The sequence below is a fragment of the Thunnus maccoyii genome, chromosome 12 (assembly GCF_910596095.1).
Source record: "Thunnus maccoyii chromosome 12, fThuMac1.1, whole genome shotgun sequence".
In the NCBI taxonomy this organism is placed as follows: Eukaryota; Metazoa; Chordata; class Actinopteri; order Scombriformes; family Scombridae; genus Thunnus; species Thunnus maccoyii.
The window spans coordinates 17,417,878-17,439,888 of NC_056544.1; the positions used below are offsets into that span (position 1 = coordinate 17,417,878).

A 22,011-nucleotide genomic window follows, 5' to 3' on the forward strand; every position below is an offset into this window, starting at 1 on the left:
TCTAAAACCTAATATAATCCTCGTATAAACGTTATATTAAACTAGTAAAAACTGAGCATAAAGTTTAAGTAAAAACAATTTACCAACGGTTAACCCCAAAACCTCACATGTGTTTGGTCATGTGATTAAAGGTCAAATGTTTCGCGGGAAGCAACATGGCGAACGAGATGACAGCTACACCACCGGACTCGGTGCAATGCCCAGTTTGTTTTAAAGACTTTACGTCTTCCACAATTAACGGACACCTCGACGTATGTCTGCTGAACAGCGCTACGGACAGTTGCTCGTCTACAGCAACGGAGGAGAGCGGACCTCCCGTGAAGAAATCCCGCATCTGTGCGGAAGCTGAACCGCGCAGCCCCGGTGTCAACAAACCCGCAGCCAGCTCCTCTTCTACGGGAAGTCCGCCGTCAACTGCGATATTCTCCATGTTTCAGGCCAACAAGAGTAAAGTGTCACTTCAGAGTGAACGAAATGTCTTATTTTCCGGTAAACAAACTGCTGTCAACAAGGGGATTAAACGCAGTTTGCTGAACGAGACGGAAGCAGCAGTCACAGAGCCTGTGAAGAACCAGCCGACTGTAAAAGCAACACATGGTTTATCCCCCCGGACGCTGCTGTCCATAGACAAGCCTCTTGCAGAGATGCTGAGACCAAACACACTGGAAGAATACTTTGGTCAAAGCAAAGTTGTAGGCCAGCAAACACTCCTGCGGTCACTTCTGGACTCCCAGGAAATACCCTCCCTCATCCTCTGGGGACCACCGGGATGCGGAAAGGTGTTGTAGTGACGTCATCACCATCCCCCTACCATTCATAATTCATTTTCCTACATTATCCTTTCATTATCTAATGCATGCATTCAGCAATAGCACATTGCTTTAGGTAACATACACTGATATTATTATCACTGAGCTTGAAGATATTATTGCTTTCATGCTTCTTTATTGTTATTTTTGGTCGATTACGACTTGTTTGGTCTATTAAAATAATGAAAAATGTCCTTTTTTAATTGCAACATAGGAACACAACAGTTGTAGAAATATACACATTTAGCATTGCAAGAATCGCAGGTGCACAATTATACATGGTAGGTTACATACAAATTTCAAGATAAACATACAAACGAACAGAAGAAAAAAACAAAGAAAAACTAGCAATAAAACAGCAAAGCCCTATAATAATGAACAATGCTCAACACTATTTCTCAGAGCCCAAGGGGACATCTTCAGATGGTTTATTTGGTCCTACCAACAGTCAAAACCCCCAAAATATTCAATTTACTGTCCTCATATTTGAAAAGTCAGAACCAGCTAGACAAATTACTCATTAGTTTTCTGAATCAAAGCTAATAATTCAACTCTAATGCTTTTCTTTTCTTTAGCAAATGACCTCCTGGTAGCACATCACTGATATTATTCTTATCCAAAGTAGCCATTACTGAAGCTTGAATATATGAATTCGGGCTACCGTCAGCCATCACAATTTACCACAGCCAAGGTGACATCAACACCAAAACAGAGGCAACTTAGATTTGAGAAGCTTTAAGTAGTGCATGATTGGCATTAATTGCTTGATGAAAAACTTTTTAATTAACAATTAATTAAAGATATATTGTTGATCCATTTTCTTTCATTCAACCAATAAACTAATAATTTCAGCTCTAACTGAAGACTGTGTACTGCTATTGTCATAAGCAGTACACAGTCTACAGTTTGTGCCAGTAGAAGCAGTGACTAATGTCATGTAGACAGGAGGATTGGTTTGTTGATGAATATAATGTTAATTAATTGACTGGTTGATAGCACAACTTTGTTCAGCTTTGTTAAAGGGTTAATTCACCCATTACAAAGAAAACACCCACCTGCCCTAGTGGTTTCTGACCACACAGATTATTTTGTTTTTATATGTCAGTGTTTTGGGATGTTTCCTGTGAGATTTTTACTATATTCCCAATACAATGGAGGTGAATAGATTTGTACTTGTGTTGCTCAAAGTGCCAAAAAAACTACTTTTCCATAATCAGTCAATCAGTTGAACTTGACAGAGAGAGATGAGAAAGGTGAAACTTAGACAGCATGTTGAAAGAATGAGTTATTAATCAAATAGCTGCCCAGTGTCTGCAGCTGCTCTGTTTGTCAGACCTTAATGCTCCATGTTAATGACTTCTTAGGTATGCCAAGCTACTAGCCTGGATGGTTGTTCAGCAGCTCATCATACTTAGACTTTGTCAACATGCTTTGCTAACACTTCACCTCTTTAACTCCCTCTGTCTTCAGGTTTCACAATTGAGTGGTTATTTTTGGAGCTGGTTATAAGGATTTACAGTGAAGACATGGTTTATGGGGCGTTCTCATCTAAAGTGTAAGGTGCATTGTAAGACCTGGAACCTGAACACCTCGCATTAAGTAGAAGGTGTTATCACAATTATTTTCGTAGGTGTATCTTACATGAGTGGGATAAATTAGTTTTTTTTTTCTAGGCCCATTTAGATTCCAGTAAGAACTGCAATTTATGAATGATGTATTTGTTTTAATCATGTGTTTTACGTTGTGTTTTGCTGTCTTTCAGACCACTCTCGCTCACATAATCGCTAGTACCAGTAAAAAGAAGGGCACGGCTCGTTTTGTGACCCTGTCTGCCACCAGCACATCTACCAATGAAGTCCGAGAGGTGATCAAGCAGGCACAGAATGAGCTCCGGCTGTGCAAGAGGAAGACCATCCTGTTCATTGATGAAATTCACCGCTTCAACAAATCCCAACAGGTGGAGCATTGAACCAGAAAGATCTAATCAGAGTTTGTAATGTGAGCCGCAGCAGTTTAGACAATGTTTAAAATACCTGTTTGGGCTTAATGACAAAATTAGTGTTTAATAATACAGTTTGTAAAGCTAATGATTGTATTTATCTTCAATTTCTGTATCAAATAGGTTCAGTAAAACCACTGAAGATTACACAACTTCCATTTACTCTGATCATGTTTTAGGGTGTCCATTTGTTTGCCAAACCACAGTTAAAAGTTCAAATATTTTCTGCAGGAATAAATGTACAATTATGAATAATATCTTACAACCTAACCTGTCTACAACGTGTCTTATAAGACCTATATTATGTGAGTCAGTAAAAGAAGAAATATTTCGCCTGTAAAAACAATGTGTGTACAGGTAATTAATTGCTTTAAATTTTAGCTCTTAAATCATCAGCAACTCTAACTGTCTCTCTTTTGTAACATTGCGATTCACAAACCTTTAAACTGATCTTTGATGTGTTTGAATAGTTCTGCTAAACAATATAATGTATCAGTACTTTGTGTAGTCATTTGCTATGTGACAGCATATCCCTACATCATCTAGCAAGGAGGTTCACTCAGGATCCCTGTTTAACGAGCTGATAAGCATGAAAGGACACGGCAACGTAATACAAGCAAATTTAGCAAATCCACAAGCAGATCAAGTTGTACACTAACAGTCAAACAAATACTTACCCTTGATATCTTGTCACCTCAGAGATGGTCATTGATTTCACATCTCTCTCCTTTTCTCTCTCTCTCTCAATGTGTGTGTTTCTGTAGGACACTTTCCTTCCACACGTGGAGTGCGGGACAGTTACTCTGATTGGGGCGACCACAGAGAATCCTTCGTTCCAGGTGAACGCCGCACTGCTGAGCAGGTGCAGGGTGCTGGTTCTGGAGAAGCTGTCCGTGGAGGCAATGGGCTCGATCCTGGACAGGGCCGTGGCTGCGCTGGGGATCAGAGTACTGGAACAAGATCAAGCAAATCCCAAACATCAAGACCAAACAGATGGACACCAGTAAGTGCTCGTCCAGGGACCCTGCTCTGCTCTTGACTGGGTGTCACCCTATAAATCAAAATCCTTTGGCTGAGTAGAAGGCCTGCTCTCTTCTTCTGTTCCTGGCTTAGTGGGTTTAGTTAGATAATATATGGGAGGAGTGTACTAGTAGTTGGAGCCACAGCAATCCCCCTCAGCTCTGGTCGGGTCTGACATGTTGACAGAAAAGAATTTGCATGTAATGGAATGTGATGATGAGCTTCGGGGAGATATTATGATATTTGTGTTAAGTGTAGTGTTTTGGATGATCTGAAATCTACGGACTGTAACACACAGTGAGATTAAAGGGTTGGAGCTTAAAACCACAGTGAAGATGGCTCACTTTTATCCAAAAAAATCACCATGGTAACCTACAGTGCGTAGCCAACCTGCTCCAGAGCAGGTTCAGTTCAGGGGATCGGATCAAAACCAGACTCGAACAATAAAGTTATGAGTAATAGAGTAGAATCCCTTTGCTTTCCGTCATTATTAGTGACGTAAGAAACTTGTGTAGAAATATATATTTATAGAGAGGAAATATGTTCTAGATCACAGAAGTATGGAACAATGTTGCTGCATCATTATGGCCCACTGGTGCATTATCATTCCATTTCCTAAATAAATGCAATAAATGTTAAGTGCAAATGCTAAAGTTCAAATACACATTTAGTTGTAGAGTACAATAACAATATGTTATCATATTAATAATAACAATATGCTATATTTCTGAAATTGATCATTATTCCCTGGAGTTCTGATGAGACGCCTGATTTGTCTCAGGTCTAATGTACCTTTTCTACACTGATAGTGATCTTTACTTTTCAGCCATGCTAGTACTGAGGTTCTTGGGCTGGCCATGGGCCATGTCAGTTGCTCGGTTGGTCCACGACTTTAGTCCAGACTGAAATATCTGAAGTATTTGATGGATTGCCATGAAATTTTGTGCAAACATTCATTATATCCTTATTACTTCAGTGATCCCTTGACTTTTCCTTTACAGCCATTCTTGAGATTGACATTTGTGGTTTTGCGTGAAATGTCTCTACTACTATTTGATGGATTAGAATTAAATTTGGTACGGACATCCATGTTCCCCACAGGATGAACTGTTGACACTTTGGTAACCCCAGGTCATCAAGTCATCAGGTCAAAATCTTATTTGTCCAACATTTGGGTTTATGACCAAATACCTGCAAAACTAATGACAGTCCCATCAACTGCACTTTGCATTTAATGTAAATTTTAGCAAATATTAGCATGATAACACTGACTCTAAACAAAGATAGTGAAAATAGTAAACTTTGTACTTATTAAACATCATCATGTTAGAATGCTGCGGGGGTTAGTATTTAGACTCACAGAGATGCCATTATGCCTGTAGACTCTTAGTCTTGTTTCTTTACTTAAAAAAATGATTGCTGGGCATTTATTAGAGCAGATGGAAGAAGTGTTGACATTAAGCATTAAAGCAGGCAGCATGGGCACAGATGATGATTCCTGTTAACACTTGTAGAAAATCTTCCATGGGTCAAATTTAGGTCACCATCTGAGGTGCTTGGACTTTTGAGAGGCTATAAACAGCACTCATAAGGGGGGTTGTCAGTAAGGACAGTTTGAGATTAGAATGATGAGAAGTCTTTGGAAAGAACATCTGATGTCTGATTTCCTCGGTTTATTTTTGTAATGAGCGGTCATTTGAGTTGGCATCCTTTGCATTCTTTCTCAGGTGTGGTATGGTAATGCTGCAGATGTATCAAATGAAAAAACATAGCTTTCACATTTATAATGAAATAAATGTCATAATTATTTTTATTCCTTATGTAAAAAGCACTTAAATAAAAAGTATTGACAAACGATATATTTTGTTCTTTTCCCAGGCCAAAGATTTACATTGAACAAAAAGCTCTGGACACTATAGCACACCTTTGTGACGGTGATGCAAGAGCAGGACTCAATGGTCTGCAGCTGGCTGTTCAGGCTCAGGTGAGCTTTGCCCGCCCATTAGGACAAGATGGTTCTTCTCAGGAAATACTGGTGAAGGAGGAGCACATTAAGGAGGGTCTTCAGAGGTCCCATATCCTCTATGATAGAGCTGGTAAGCCCTTTGTCGATGTTACCGTAGTTATTTACCAAAGTAAGCTACGTGAATCCCGATGTGAATGTATACTATTGCTATTAAATTGCTGCTGATGATGACTAAAAACGTGAGAGGAGGAGAAAAAGTTTAAATGTTCTTTCATCAAAATTTGGGTTCTTATTAGCTTGCTCTTATTTATTTCTTTTAACTATCAAAGCTCTATAGAAGTTACCTCCTGGAAAATTCAGCGACTACCTCATTGTGTACCAGCAAACACACATAAAAATTCCAGCTAAAAATACGTGATATGTTTTTTAATAGTCTTGGCCTTCTGCTCTTGCCATCAACTAAGACTGCCTTTCAGTCAATAAAGGATCTTACATCAGATTAACAGACATCTGTCTCATTTTGGAAAACTGACACAGCCTGTTTAAAAGGGATCCATGTAATAGTGGGCCTGAGCCAAAGGTGGTTTCAACAGAATCAAGAGGCTTGTTTAAGGATTATTTGTGGGGTGTGTGTGGGTGCGTCAGGCAGTACACCAACATTTACACATTGGGACTTATTTCACAACTACACATGTTTAGAAATCCTCTCAACAGCTTCAACATAACACCTGCCATCAAAATCTTCACTTGAAATAACTTCTAAATAACGTGGCGTAACAGCTTTATCATATTACTCCCCAGGAAGTACAGTAAGAGTGATCGCTATCCTTTCAAGTGGCTTTCGAATGAAATGAATTACATAATATATGAAAACACTAAACAATGCATATAGAGATGTTCATATGTGAGCTTACATGTGCTTAAGAGTGTCACGCATTTGTGTTTTTTTGTGTATTACATTTTTTGCAGTGTGTGGGGAAATTACGCTACACATGTTTTAGAGGTGTGTTTAAAAGAAAGCCCCAGAGCCCTTCATAAAACAAAAACTTGATCCTGCTCAAGATTGGTGTGCTGTACATTGACAAATAAGGAAGTACTGTAACTTGTTATACTATAACGTTACAACAACACCTCCCTTCCCTGCCCCTCTCCCCTGACCATCCATGGATAACTCCCACTCACTCGTTCATCCTATGTAAGACTTGGACAGTCCTCCACACTGTCCTGTTACATAACATTCAGCTGTCCCAAAAGATTGAGATTTACTGTTCCCTGCTTCACATGCTGATGAAACTTACCCTCAGCTTGACTAATGTACTTGATGGAGACGGTATTCTTCCATTCATTATGGCTTTATATAATCAGTATTAATGTATGTTTTGTTCCTTTTGTGTTTTGACAACATAATAATAATTTGTATGTAATGTTCTCAAGATCATAGCGAAGGATCAGAAGTATGGAAATACTATATATACTGTATACTATAAAATGCTCAATATATTGAACAGTATACTTGTGTGTGTGTGTGTGTGTGTGTGTGTGTTACTTAAAGGTGAAGAGCATTACAACTCTATCTCAGCGTTGCATAAGTCTATGAGAGGCTCCCATGAGAATGCCTCTCTGTACTGGCTGGGCCGCATGCTGGAGGGCGGTGAGGACCCCCTCTATGTGGCTCGCAGACTGGTCCGCTTTGCCAGCGAGGATGTGGGTATGTGAGATGCAAATGCCTACAGAGAAATGAGAGAGAGAGAAGATTTTGAGCACAAATAAATGTGTTTCTTTTTTTCCAGTCTGACAGGATGCCTTGTGTCTCTTGTCCCTCTCAGGTATGGCAGATCCCTCTGCTCTTCCTCAGGCTGTGTCTGCCTTCCAGGCCTGTCACTTCATTGGGATGCCAGAATGTGAGGTAGGCTCACCTTAGCAATCAGTCTTGATCAATACATATCATATCTAATTGTCAGTCAGTCATACAGTCATCTTATCTTGCTGTCTTGTTTTTGTTATTCTTCTGCCGTTCATCCCCTGTTCAACAGGTGATCCTGGCTCAGTGTGTGGTGTATCTGGCACGAGCACCCAAGTCTGTGGATATTTACAAGGCCTACAATAATGTAAAGGCCTGTTTGAGGAACCACAAAGGGCCCCTGCCTCCTGTCCCTCTTCACCTTCGCAACGCTCCCACCAAGCTGATGAAGCAACTGGGCTACTCTAAAGGCTATAAATACAATCCAGCCTTCAGTGGCCCTGTAGAGCAGGATTACTTACCCGAGGAGCTGCAGGGAATCAACTTCTTCACCTGGACGCCCTCAGACCCATGAGGGTCTGTTGTAATGACTTACACAACATGATGTAATAGAGTAAAACCAAAGCTGCTGATCCAAATTCAAACTAATTTTACACTTTTGACGTGTTTTCATTCATCGTTCATTTTCAAAAGTAAAAGAACTAACATCACATCCATTTACATTCAGTCCGTCACAGAACCTCCAGGTTATGTTCAAATTAATCAACTATTTCAGTTTAGTCCATTGCTTTTGATTATGTTATAAAGGTTATCAGTCTAAGGATAAGTCTTTAATCCATTCAAATAAATATGCAATGTCACCTCTTCCATTGCACTTGCATACTAGATATTTAAATGCAACATGCATGTTGGTTCATCTTTGTCTTGTCTTTGTAAAAAAAAGTTTCAAGCTGAGTTTAAACTGATTAAAATGTTTGTTTCTTTGTTATGAATACTGATTATGTTTTATAATATTTTGATTAAATATACAAGACAAACAGTAATGTTGTCATTTTATTGAATAGTTACATCAAACTGGAAACATCTTCAGTTTTGGGCCATTGTCTGCAAAGAAATAAAACAACATTTAATTTATTAATTTTAAATTTAATTAAAAAAGAACATGTTGGCTTTATATAAAGTGATATATTTTAAGTGCTGCTTGCTCACTGGCCTCACCTCACTAATCCAGGGGATGAAAGAGGCCACACGGGTAAAGACTGTGGGTTTCCGAGGGGTATTACACCCACGTCCATCCACAAAACTGGTCACTCCCTGGACATACCATCTGCAGTCTCTGCCCTTACAGTTCAGAGGACTTCCAGGGTCATCCTGGAAGATTACAGCAGATATTAAGGCGTTGGATTACATTATCTCTTTCCCTCACAAATATAATATAAAGTTAGGTGGTTGTTTCTCACATGGCATGCTGACTTGCTCTCTCCTCCTGCACAGATCATGGTTGTCTTTGCTGAACTGCCCCACCAGTCACTTTGACTACAGATACTGTGATCCACCACTGGAAGTAGAGCCTGCTGTACTGTAGCTGCCTTGGGCCCACCAGCTAAAGACATGACATATATTAATAGCAGTAATAAAGAGGTATTCAGATCCTAGTAACTAAAGCTGTCAAATAAATGCAGTGCAGTAAAAAGTACAATATTACCCTCTAAAATGTAGTGGACTAGAAGTATAAAGTTGCAGAAAATGGAAATACATAAGTAAAGTACAAGTACTTCAAAATTGTACTTAAGTACAGTACTTGAGTAAATGTACTTAGTTACTGTCCACCTGATTATTAGTAAGTACAGCTGGAAATTTGTATAATATTTGACGTATCTTTAAAGGTTATGATTTATACAAGGGTGCACTACACCCCATGTGAGCTGGGTTCTTGGCAGCAGGTCTTACAGTAGAGACGAACCCAGCCTGTCACATAGCAGGGCTGGTTGTGGCCAGAGTGTCACCGTGCTGTGGCAGGCAAGCCAGCTGAACCTTTTCACTGATAACAGCACTCTTCTCCAGCTTCAGCAGGGCAATGTCATTCCTACAGACTGCATTATAAAACACAAAAAAATAAACATTTCAATAATTACATTTTTTAAATTACTCTGAGCATTTAACTGTAGATTAACTTAAAATGTATTAATTTCAGCTGCTGTTCTATCACAGCTGCATTTTCAGAGGACATATTTTCTTAATAATCCACCCCAGGTCTAGAGCATTTTGGGGGGTTATGTTGAGACAGGATGAGGATGACAACCTACCCACATGACACACAGTTGTTATTCCACTTGGGATGGAGGAACATTTTTTCCACCATAATAGACTGTTCAGGACCCTCTTCCTTGCTCATGTCATGCTCAGCAAGAACCACCCTGTATGTGTGGAATCTGGATAGAAAAACAAAAATTTGTTTTAAAAATATCAGGAACCCCATATCATCTTATTTCAAGCTTTTTTGTTTATTAAAGAGAAACTATGTCACAAATACACTTTTCCTCACGTGTTGCAGTGTGCAGCAGTCAAGATCCAATTTGAAGCAATAAGTGTTCATCCACAAGTGGGGAAGACAGACTCCAGAGAAACCTGCCATGGCCAGCTGTATGGACGGGCGTCTTTCCCGTTCACCACACGGCTGGTGTCAGGCTGGTAGCTCGGTACACCGCACCCAGACACTAAAACATTATAAGGAACAGAATCAAGATACCAGTCAAATGTGAGATTGTTTCATATTTCAAGTGGTAACCACAGAGTATAATGTGTTTAAGGTAAACTCACCAGTTGTGACAAGCAGGAGACAGATGAGTGCCAGTTCCATCTTTTATTTGTCTTAAGGAGCTGGCTTATCATGCAGAGCTATTTAAGGGCACAAATCCAAACAACATGAGACATAGCCTGGGAGTTTTCCCTCCGTACTCAAGGTGGTGAGACCACTTTGTACCAACAAAGGAGGGAGATAACATCTGTAAATCTGTGCAGATATGAGACATCATTTCATCAATTTCATCCGCACATCAGGTCTTCCTTTTCTTAATTATGGGGTGAAAGGTGGTGACAATCCAAGGGACCCAACTCAGCTTCTTAAGGCCCTACCAAAATTTGAGATTATTTTAGTTAAACAGGGGTTGCAGTTCTTACACAGGGCACAAAATGTATTGTTATGAGCTTCAACACTTTGAGACAAGCTTGGCAGGAGGAACTGTGTATAATAGCACTTTATATTAATAATCTAAAGAGGATATTTCAAGTCAATGTGCAATTTGAGAGGGAAGTCAATTTGTTGATTAAGGACTTAGTAAATGAGGCAATTATTAGGCAACTATTTATAGGATCTCTGGATCTATACTAAACACCATAATTTACATTTTGGCGTTTGGTATGTTTTCAGTGGTAAATTGAGGACTAATGAAGGAGGAACAACTTAATCTCTTATCCTTTGTATACTTGTAATGTGAACTTCCTGCCACGGGGGTCGCTGTAAATACTGTTGTCTAATTTTCTTCTACTTCCGCAGAAGAAGAAGAAAATGTAGTTTTAAAGATGGCGCTACCCGGTATTTTACTCATGCGGCTGAGAGCCCTGTGCAATGTCGCCAAATGTGTTCACGCAGGAGGCAAAACACCGTCCAACTTGGGCAGAGAAATGCGGTGGTATCGGACAAATCGCAAGAGCTTTCAAGAACACGACACGTCGTATTTCCAGGCGAAACGAGGTGAGTGAAAACGGCAGTTAGCTAACGAGCAGCAGCGGTAAACCCCTCAAGGACGTCACCGTGTGAAAACATGTCACTCATGTTTGTATTTCGACCTGTTTCCCCATTTACATGAGGATCAATGGTGGCATTAAACTACTGTTAACCTTGCTGTGTCTTTTTTTACTGAATAGATAACGTTAGCCCAGGCCTCCTGAAGGAGTTTCCAGATCCCAAAAACCTCTTGAATAGCACCATCTCCCGCTCACTGGGAGTCGGCGATGTGTCCCAGCTCATCCAGTACAGCTGTACGGAGCATGCAGGCATCAAGGTCAGAACAAAACGTCACTACTGAAACGGTGTTTTGTGACATGTCATGTCATCTAGAGCTACTGTCTTTCATAGCTGCTGTAAGTTGTGTGACTTGTGTTTCTGCAGAAAGCCACTGTCACTGTGCTCAGGCCCTACAAGATAGAGGAGGAAGGTTATGCCTCCAGGAAGAGTGATGCAGAACGATTTGCTGCAGCTGCTGCTTGTCAAAAGCTGAAAGTAAGTTTAAATAAAAGGGGGGGGGGGCACATTTCCATTTTGTCCTACTCCTCTGTTATAATTTGCTCTGTCTTTGTGCATAGGAAATGGGTGTGATTGGTCCAGACAATAAGCTCCCCAGAAGGGGGACTGGCCGGGGGAGACATTCAGCACTTATTGATATCGAGGAGGATTCCTGGCTCCCTCCCGTAGAAGACACCTCAAACATCTCTGAAGCTCTTTCTCTGTTTCCTCATCCTAAATCTCTCCTGACCAGGGTCATCCAGGTGGCCACATCATCCAACAGAATCAGGGTATGTATTACTTTTTTTGCACCATGAAAGCTAAGCACTCACTGCTCATCATGTATTTTAAACTTGTCACTTTGTGTGCCGCCATAATCTTTCATTACAGGAACTAATGCAGTTCAGAACAACAGGAGGGAAGGTAAAGAGGAGCAGGCTGACCCTGCACTGGCCAGAGGAGATGACATTCACGGCTACAGCAAGCAACCGAGTGACAGCGGAGAAGAGAGCTGCAGCTCTTGCCTGCATGAAACTGAAAGTGAGGACAACTTTGGAGACCTACTATGATCTTAAATAGTTATTGTTGTAGCTGTGTTAAAATGAATATCATGTCACCTGGCTCAGGAGCTGGAGCTGCTGGATAAGGACAACAACCCGCTGACTCATGCTAAGTACCACCGTGAGTTGGTGAAGGAGGCAGGAGAGCGGGAGAGACGCCCCCTTCCGCTGGAAATCCCAGAATACCTGCAGGAACATATGAAAGAATACTTGGCACAGGTCAGTTCTAACATATAATATTTAGAGCTTTTTTGCTATGTTTGTATGTGTGCACACTATATAGCCATAATACTTTTGGTCTAGGACTGTTTTTCATGATTTGGGCTGGGATCCTTAGTTCCAGTTAAGGAAAATCTTAATGCTACATCATACAATGATATTTTAGACAATGGTGTGCTTCTAACTTTGTGGCAATAGTTTGTGGAAAGACTTTCTTTTTGTTTCAACATGACAATGCCCCCATGCACCAAGTCAGACCCATAAAGAAATGGTTTTCAGAGATTGATGTGGAAGAACTTGAGCTTTCCAACCCCTTCTAACATCTTTGGGATGAATTGGAACACCAACAGTGAGCCAGACCTTATCGTTCGTCATCGACGTCCGACCTCTCGAATGCTCTTGTGGCTGAATGGGAGCAAATCCCTGCAGCCAGTTTCCAAAATCTTGTGGAAGAACTTCCCAGAACATTGCAGGCTGTTTATAGCAGCATATTAATGCCCTTGATTTTGTAATGAGAGTTTCAGCAATCACAAAAGAGTGTGATGCTCAGGTGTCCACATAGTTTTAGACAAGTAATGATTTATTAATGTTAAAACCAATGTATTATCTTTAACAGTACCCAGTAGCAACAGAAGTGCAGAAAATATGGGAGGAAGAAGAGGAGAGAGGACAGCAGGCAGTAAACCAGGAGGATGAGGAGGAAGAGGAGGATTTGGTGACAGACGCCATCACAGGCAGGCCGTACAGGCCTTTGTCTAAACAGCAGGCCCAGCAGCTCAACACCCACCTACAGGAAGAATGGCACAATGCAAACCTGGGGCTGAGTGTGGAGCTCCCAGTCGATGCCCACCGCCAGCGCGTGGTCTCTGCAGTCCAGTCCTCCAGGGTGGTTGTGATCGCAGGTGAAACGGGATGCGGCAAAACCACACGGATTCCACGTTTCCTGCTGGAAGAATGTGTGAGAGGTGGCAAGGGAGCAGAGTGCAACATCCTGGTGACCCAGCCTCGTCGGATCAGCGCCGTGTCAGTGGCTCATCGTGTTGCTCATGAGATGGGACCAGCTCTGAAACACTCTGTTGGATATCAGGTAGATACAGGTTTATTATTTTAATGGGTAATATTATATCATGACAGTTGTTATTGCACTAACACATACTGATTGGTAATGCGATGATAGGGCAAGCACTCAGTAATTTTCTTCTTGCATGTCGTTTTTATTTATCAGATCAGTTGATTTTAATGTGAATTCAGTGGACTTTTGCTCCTGGCAAGAGAGACGTAGTGCTCATTCCTTCTTGTTATGCTAGTGGATTATAGTTGTTCACATTTGCAGAAAAATCTGTTAAACTGTTTGTCCAATCCTTCTCTGTATGTAGGTCAGACTCGAGAGCCGACCACCAGAGCAGAGCGGAGGAGCCATGCTCTTCCTCACAGTGGGCGTCTTGCTGAGGAAGCTGCAGTCAAACCCCCTCCTGAAGGGGATCAGCCACGTGGTGGTGGATGAGGTCCACGAGAGAGATATAAACACAGACCTGCTGCTGGCTCTGCTGCGCTCCAGCTTAAAAGAGAATCCTGAGCTACGAGTGGTGCTTATGAGCGCTACAGGAGACAACCAACGGCTGGCTCAATACTTTGGAGGCTGCCCAATCGTGAAGGTGCCTGGATTCATGCACCCGGTACGAGACAGATACCTGGAGGATGTGCTGAGGGAGATGGGACGCTCACTGACGGTCCATGACGGGGGGAAGTCAAACGGGCAGGTGAGACTCAGTTTTAATTTATTGCATTCATATATTCTGTGCATGTCTTTTTGTTTTGTGTTTTAACAACTTAAGTCCTGTGTCTCATGAGTTCATATCTTATCTTGTTTAAGGAGGGAAGAGATGAGATTACACCAGATGTAGATTTAGTAGCTGATGTAATCCAGCACATTGACAAACATGGAGAGCCAGGTAACAAATACACTACCTCCTCACTTGCCTTTTGCTATTTGAATGATGCCTTTATAGCATTATTTAAGATCATAGCCATAATCATATCTGTCCAACGTCTTTCCCTTCACATACTTCAGGTGCAGTGTTGTGTTTCCTCCCTGGATGGCAGGACATCAAGGCAGTTCAAGAGAAACTTGAGGGGAGGCGCCACTTTTCCTCAGGCTCGCAGATGATCCTGCCACGTAAGAGCACAGACGAAGACCTTTTGTCTTTTCTAAACAAGGAGTATTTCTCCCCACAGATAGAATTCATTCATATTTCTTTTTTTCTTTTAGTGCACTCTAGTTTATCAGTGGCAGATCAGCAGGTGGTATTCCAGCGCCCCCAAGCGGGCCAGAGGAAAATTGTCCTCACGACCAACATTGCTGAGACCTCCATCACCATAGACGACATTGTACATGTGGTGGATGCAGGAACTCACAAAGAGCAGAATTACGACCCACGAACTAAGGTTTGTGTCGAAGTATTTCAGATCGTCAAGCGCTAAATCGTGTAAAATGACAACAAACTTGTAATGATCCAGCTTGTTTCATTGGGTTTTTTCAGGTCTCCTGTCTGGACACAGTTTGGATATCTCGATCCAACGTCACTCAAAGAAAAGGGAGAGCAGGGCGGTGTCAACCAGGACAGTCCTACCACCTGTTCCCACGGAAACAACTGGAATCCATGAGTCCCTTCCCCATTCCTGAGATCCTGCGCACCCCCCTGGAGAGTTTAGTAGTTCAGGCCAAAATCCACAGTCCTAACTGCAAGGTACTGAAAGAGAACAATGGCTTCTGTTTATTTATTTTTTTAAATCTGTCCGCCATACCGAGTAATAACCTTTGTCATTTTTTTGTGTCTTTGGAGGCTGTAGACTTCTTATCCCAAGTGTTGGACAGTCCAGAGTTAGAAGCTGTGAGAGATGCTGTCCGAAATCTACAAGATATCGGTGAGTGATTGTGGTGTTTTAGACATCATCTGTGTCTAACTTTACATGTTCATCTATTTCTATGTAGGATTAAATTAACATTAATGTTGTCAATTTTTACTTTTGGCAGGTGTTCTGGACAAGACAGAAGCCCTGACGCCTCTAGGCGAGCGCGTCGCCTGCATGTCATGTGACCCTCGGCTGGGCAAAGTGTTGGTCTTGAGTGCCATGTTCAGATGTATTCTGCCCATGCTGTCTGTAGCTGCCTGTCTCACCAGAGACCCCTTCTACAACAGCCTGCAGAACAGAGCACTAGTCAACAAGGTGAGATGTTTTTCCACCCACCTTTAACCGATCCATGTAGTTTTTAAAATTATGTTACTTCTCAAATATAATACACTAATTGTTGTTCAATCATCTGTGTTCTGTTCATTTCAGGCTAAAGAGAGTCTGAGCGGCTCCAGCTACAGTGACTATTTGGTGTTCAGTAGAGCTGTATTGGGCTGGAGGCGAGTTCAGCAAGAGGGGGACAGAGAGGACAGAGACGAATATCTGGACAAATACACTCTGTCCAGGAACAGCCTTCGATTTGTCAATGGTCCGTTTAAAGCACATACGCTCGTTTAGTTTAAAAGCACATCTTCTAACCTTTTACTTGTTATCTTGCTTCACAAAATGATTTCTTTCTCTTGTTCCGTCATCAATACTGCAGGTCTCATCTCTCAGTTCAGCGAGAACCTGCATGAAGCCGAGCTGGTTTCCCGTGCCAACGAGTGCCAGCGTCACACTTCTCTCTACAACGAGCACAGCAACCAGGATGAACTGCTTAAAGCTTTGCTGCTGGCTGGACTCTTTCCCAACCTCATCCAGGTACATGGCAACATCTCAGAATAATGATACTGCTTTGAGCAGTCTACTTCCTGCAGTGCTTCATTAAAGGTTGAAGCCAGATTTGTGAAATCTGCACTAGTTTATCTTTGTCTGTATTGTTCTCTCTATGAATGGTGAGAATACATTCCACTCTAACATGGATGGAAAAACTTTCTTTCAGGTGAAAAAAGGTGTTGTGCTCAAAGGGCGCTTTCGTCCCAAGAGTCTGTCTTTCCGGACACTCAGTGGACCAGTCCTGCTTCACCGCTCCTCAGTTAACAGGTCTGAGCATGCTCCAAAGTGAAACTACATCAGGTGCTGACTTACACAGTGTGTATGTAAACTTAACTTCTTCCTTTTGTGCTGTAGAGGAAAGGAAGAGCTCCCTAGTCGCTGGTTGACCTTCTTCAGCGCTGTTAAGTCAAACGGGAGTGTTTTCATCAGAGACTCCTCTGCAGTCCATCCACTCGCCCTGCTGCTGCTCACAGACTGTGACATCACAGAAACAGGTACGACATTTACTGCTCTTGTCGAGGAAGAGCCAAATAACCGATTGGTGTCGGTAATTGTGCACCCAGCCCTTAGCCTAATAATCAGACTGAATTTTGTTACACTTATTCATTTTCATTTTTCTTGACACACAAGTTGCAGTTTTTGGAGCAGTTTTTCACATCCATCAAAAGAATATTCTGACTCTTGCCATTTTTCTGGCTCTGGCAAATACAAATGAAATCCCCCTTTTTAATCTGATATACAGTTTTCCAATGGGCTTGGTTGTTTATTCAACAAGGAGTCACAGGGCTGTACAACTAAATGGCACATATTTGAAGTACTATCAGGACCGTGCATTTAAATAAAAACATTTAGGACAAACCAATGACTACATTATCTAAATGTGTCTAGAGATAAATGCTTTGATGCACCGATGCCGAGCCCAAGAAAAAGTTCCTTAATGGGACAATAAAATATATCTTATTTAAAATATTATAGTTATGCTCCTTCCAAGCAGCTACGAATAAAATCACCCTCTTACAACTGTATTTCCAGACTTAAGTCCTTCATAAATAACTCACTCCTTTCTCTTCTATCCCAGTGAATGGAGACAAAGTGGAAGTATCATTTCCTGGACGCTCTCTGATGCGCTGTGAGATGTCAGTTGAAACCTGGGAGCTGCTGTGGGAGATACGCACTTCCATTCAGACCATGATGTACCGCAACCTCAACAATCCCGACAACGCAATCACCAACTCGTCTCAAGATGGCAAGCTCCTCTCCGTACTTGTAGAACTGCTCAATAATACAGACTCAAACCCTTGTGCTCAGAATCACAACAGTGACAGTGAAGTGGACTGATGGCGACATCACATCTATGTTGAATCTGCTGGCTGGTACACAGGACCCAAAGAAGATGATGGTATCATTTGAATGTTTTTTTGTTTGTTTTTTTAAGATATGTTGTGTACCTCTGTCAGTACTTAATGCGCTGAACTAATCAGGACTCTTGAAAAGCAGAAATCCAAACTGGACTATTGCCTCCTGTTATTTTTGAGGTCAGTAATGGACTCTGCGGTGAGAGGAAATCCATTTGTTTGGATTATAGACTGTGGCTTATAATTTATGATTATTTGCTTTCTGAAAAGCAGAAGTTTGAATTTTACTCTAACGAGTATAAAGAAGGTGACTGGCCAAAGGTCATTTAAACGCACTACATGCAGTAAATGTCAAATGTTTATTATAATAAATATTCATATACAGAAGATAATTTTATTTTATTGTCTGCACTGAATTAACACATAGTGTTGGACAGGATTTGCAGACGAAAATTGTTTTTCCAATTGCTCTGTTTAAGAAAAATCCTTCATAAACTGTGAAAGCTAGACAAGTGTCTCAGTAATTCCTCTATGGTGTCCACAGCGGTCATAGTGCAAAACCTGTAGAAAGAAAGAAGCATTAAAGAGCAGAGGTGTGCTGTTATATTTAATGTCTTTTTGAAGTATGCAACCATGTATTTGACCACTTATCCTCACCATAGCATGATTTATAAATTAGAGAACATGCTCATTAAATACAGACATTATACCTGATGTGGTGGGTGCCCTCCTTTTGTCCATTGTCATAACCAGGACTGACTAACACTCCAGCATTCTCATACAGTAGAATGTATCAGGTTGCATTCCTACCTCCTAAAAATAAGCAGCAACATAACAAGGTATGTAATATTTTATGACACACATGATACACCAGATATAGATTGTTTTTTAATGATTTGTTGTTCTGGCTTAGTGTATATTTGATTCTGTGAGATAGTATTGTGACCATGGCTTTACCTCACTTCAGTAGTAAAAGTGAAACAAAATATTATGACTGATTTGAATTGTATGTCACCTCATTATATAGTGGGTATGAGGGATCTCCTAGTTGCGGAGGGTTCATCAGATCCAAGGTGATCTGACCAGTCACGGGTGAACAAGTGTCTGTCCAGAACAGATTGTTGACATATTTCAGAACATCTGAGTCCAGATTTACCAACTCCACATATCCACCACTGCGGGGAAAGACAAATACAAACAACCTTAACATTGACACAAGAAGGTCACCACAAAGCCCAATGAGTTGTTCTGGAGCTTTCAAGTGTATCACACAATCTTCTTCAGCAGATGACGTTGGCCCAGTTGTATATTGGAATAGTAGATGCTTAAATTTCCATTTTTCAGAGCACTTTAAGAACTTCTTGTCGACATTGTTTTGACCTTTTTTTTTTTTTTTGCTGTTTTCTACTGTTTTCAAGGTCAAGAATAAACTTTCAATCTCAAGTCTGTTTTGATTTTTCTTTGTTGCATTTTCAGACCTTATGACACTTTTGTAAGGATGAGCTAGCACAGACAAAGCAGTCGAGGCACTCTAGCAGTGAAAACTTACTCTCCCATGAAACCTTTGGATGCTGAGTGAAAGGATGTCAGCTCCAGTGTATCCAAAAGAGGAGGCCCCATTTCAGCCAGGACCCTCTTGTAAGAGACAAACACACTCTTCGCCCCATAAACACAGTCCTGATAGACATGTGGAAGGGAACAAAAAAATCTGTGTGTTGATTTACACATCTTTTAATGTTCATGAATTTCTCTGGTGAATTTCTTGTATAGATAACACTTTAAAGAACATTCACCTCATTAGCCAGAAGAGTTTCTTCTCTGAAGCAAACTGGATCACCTCTTGCATCAATTTTCTGCTCTGAACATGACCTATAAACCACATAGCATGAAAATAACCACAACATGCAGATGTTTTAAAACAAGAAAATACTTAACTTTTACTTTTACTACCCATGGCGTTTCCTGAGTTGATGACATACAAAGCAACAGGATTACAGACTCCCTTTGCAGTACCCAGCGCTCAATGTAGTTCGTCTATCTGCAGCTCCCAGTCCTCGTTGAGGTAGTGAGGAACGATAACTGCTCCCTGCCTCATTATGGACAAAGTTGTAGCACAGTGGCATGGCACTGGAGTTAACACTCCGGTTCTGGGTGAACCCTCACTGTTCACCAAGACCTTGAGAATGTTCTAGTAAGAAAAAAAAAAGATCACTTATGTACTCCTAGGTAGTCATGCAGATTCATACAGTTCTGCTTTCATTTGTCCCTTTTACTGTGTATGTGAATGGAATTTCATTTCTGATGGTTCAAAACACTGGAAATTTATAATAAAAAAGTCTACAGCAACCTCTCTTTCCAGAAACAGTGTCCCAGTTACTCTGGATAATCCAAAGGAGCACAGTTGTCAACAGATTTTTTGGGGCTATTTTTGTGTAGAAAGAAGTTCTAATATGAAGTGAGATTTGTGGATTATCCAGAGGACCTGACATTGTTTCTGAGAAGTTCTTGTTGGTTGTTATAAGTGTTATTTTTTTTATCCCATGAGCACCTGAAACAAACATTGTTTTGGGGTGGCGGCAGAAGTCTTAGAGCAATAGATCTCATATATCTCAAAACTTGGGCCAATGAAATCAAAACATCTGAACACCATTAAAGGTAAGTCAGAAAATGTGTTTTTGTTACTTGGGTGAACTGGCTCTTTTTTTCTTTTTTTTTTTTTTTAATTTTTTATATTGAGACACCACACACAGCCCTTACCTACACTCCCTCCAGCACATACCCCAAACAGCTTCTGAGCCCTCTGTCTGACATCCACTGGCAGTTTGTTGCTGGTCATAAACTGAGGGTAAAAACATGCTGCAAGAACCTGCCAGTTATGTAGACAGAGAGGAGATTAAGATTAAGATATGTGGTCAAAAGAAAATACACGATCTTTCCTTTGCAGTATATTGTCTTTGAAGGTCACAGATTACCTGTCTGACAAAAGACAGAGGATTCACACCTGCCCTGTGCAGGTCACCCCAAGACACATCTATCACATCTTTATATGACTTTCTCAACCCCTGTGGACAGGTGAATTCAAAGCAGAGGTTCCAAATATCACACAAAAGCTGGAAAACTGACTCTAATATTAATTTAGCAGAATTATATCAGCCTATTACCTGTCTGAGCTCTCCCTTGATCTAGTTTGCTTGTCTCATCAGGACTGCCAACTCCAGCTGTTTCATGTTCTTCACATCTGGACTGATCTCCTGCAGGATAGACATCTCTGTAATTCCTCCTCACTGTCTGATCAGAGCAGCTACTGTGATGAGCTGAGCTGAGTCTCACTGCCCAGCTTTTTGCAAGTTCAATTATTAGCATATAGATAGGATTTCTAGTTAAATATACACATGGAAGAAATGTGATAATACGTGCTTTATTAACAGACAATATAGGAGCAACCTGCTGATGGCAGTGTGCTATTTTATTTTATCCCTTTACTCATTTTCTAACACTTTTGTTTTACTTTCTGTATAAAAATGAACTACTTCATTTGAAATTAACTTGTAGTCCTGACTGTGCTTGATACCTGGCTGAAATTACATGCATCCTTCTCTCAGACCTTAACCACTAATGTATCAGTCTGCCTGGTTTACATTAGAGGTTATAACCATCAAAATTATGTCACAGATTTGATCTGTATACTATATTAATGTATATATTTGAAAAGATACACAGATATTAAGTACACATAGGGGACACAAATCAAATTAATTTGGTGTTATTGTTGAGTTGGCTTAAAACAGATCCTGTCATTGTGAGATTTACTGTAAAAATGTGTTTTGCGTGTGCCATGCAGGTTGTCATATGCAGCAATCCCACTACACTACACTAGTGTTATATTATTTGAGATATAAAAGTGAAACAGAAGTCACCCACCAGCCTCTCATCTAAGTTCTTGAAATTTTGTGTAACCCCTGTTTTACAATATAAATGATGCTGTTTTGCACCTATATCTGTGGAAGGTGTTTAATTTATTTCTTTTATTGCTGAATGTTTGCTTTTGTGCTGTTTTATTGCTTTTGTCCTCATTGTGTGGGACCGCAGAAAACTGAGGCAGTTTTTCTTGCTAATAAAATAAAATATTATAAAAAATCTTTTTACGTTTGTGTCTTTTTATTTCCTTATATTTGAAAAACTACATTATTTTCATTATCATAAATGTCATTTTTTGGTGCATGTCGTGAGATCGGATGTTCCACGGCCAGGTTTCTGGACGGAGATAA

The 22,011-nt window shown here is 40.8% G+C and overlaps 2 protein-coding genes and 2 pseudogenes across 2 annotated transcripts; 2 read left to right on the forward strand and 2 right to left on the reverse strand.

Annotated features, from left to right (window-relative positions):
- Positions 1-2: 2 nt before the first annotated feature.
- Positions 3-8,527, forward strand: wrnip1 (WRN helicase interacting protein 1). The gene is made up of 7 exons (XM_042429638.1): positions 3-779; positions 2,572-2,766; positions 3,573-3,811; positions 5,707-5,924; positions 7,347-7,502; positions 7,621-7,700; positions 7,828-8,527. The coding sequence occupies exons 1-7, from the start codon at positions 156-158 to the stop codon at positions 8,107-8,109; spliced, it is 1,794 nt and encodes a 597-aa protein (XP_042285572.1). The 5' UTR covers positions 3-155; the 3' UTR covers positions 8,110-8,527.
- LOC121908298 lies at positions 7,469-10,395 on the reverse strand (annotated as a pseudogene).
- Positions 10,396-11,086: 691 nt separating this feature from the next.
- On the forward strand, positions 11,087-18,457 carry dhx30 (DEAH (Asp-Glu-Ala-His) box helicase 30). Its single transcript, XM_042429630.1, has 19 exons — positions 11,087-11,289; positions 11,463-11,599; positions 11,707-11,817; positions 11,901-12,110; positions 12,211-12,360; positions 12,447-12,599; positions 13,216-13,686; positions 13,976-14,359; positions 14,473-14,551; positions 14,671-14,775; positions 14,869-15,044; positions 15,140-15,346; positions 15,443-15,524; positions 15,634-15,827; positions 15,942-16,101; positions 16,216-16,373; positions 16,555-16,655; positions 16,743-16,882; positions 17,467-18,457. The coding sequence occupies exons 1-19, from the start codon at positions 11,118-11,120 to the stop codon at positions 17,724-17,726; spliced, it is 3,450 nt and encodes a 1,149-aa protein (XP_042285564.1). The 5' UTR covers positions 11,087-11,117; the 3' UTR covers positions 17,727-18,457.
- On the reverse strand, positions 17,798-21,009 carry LOC121908299 (annotated as a pseudogene).
- Between the last annotated feature and the right edge of the window lie 1,002 nt (positions 21,010-22,011).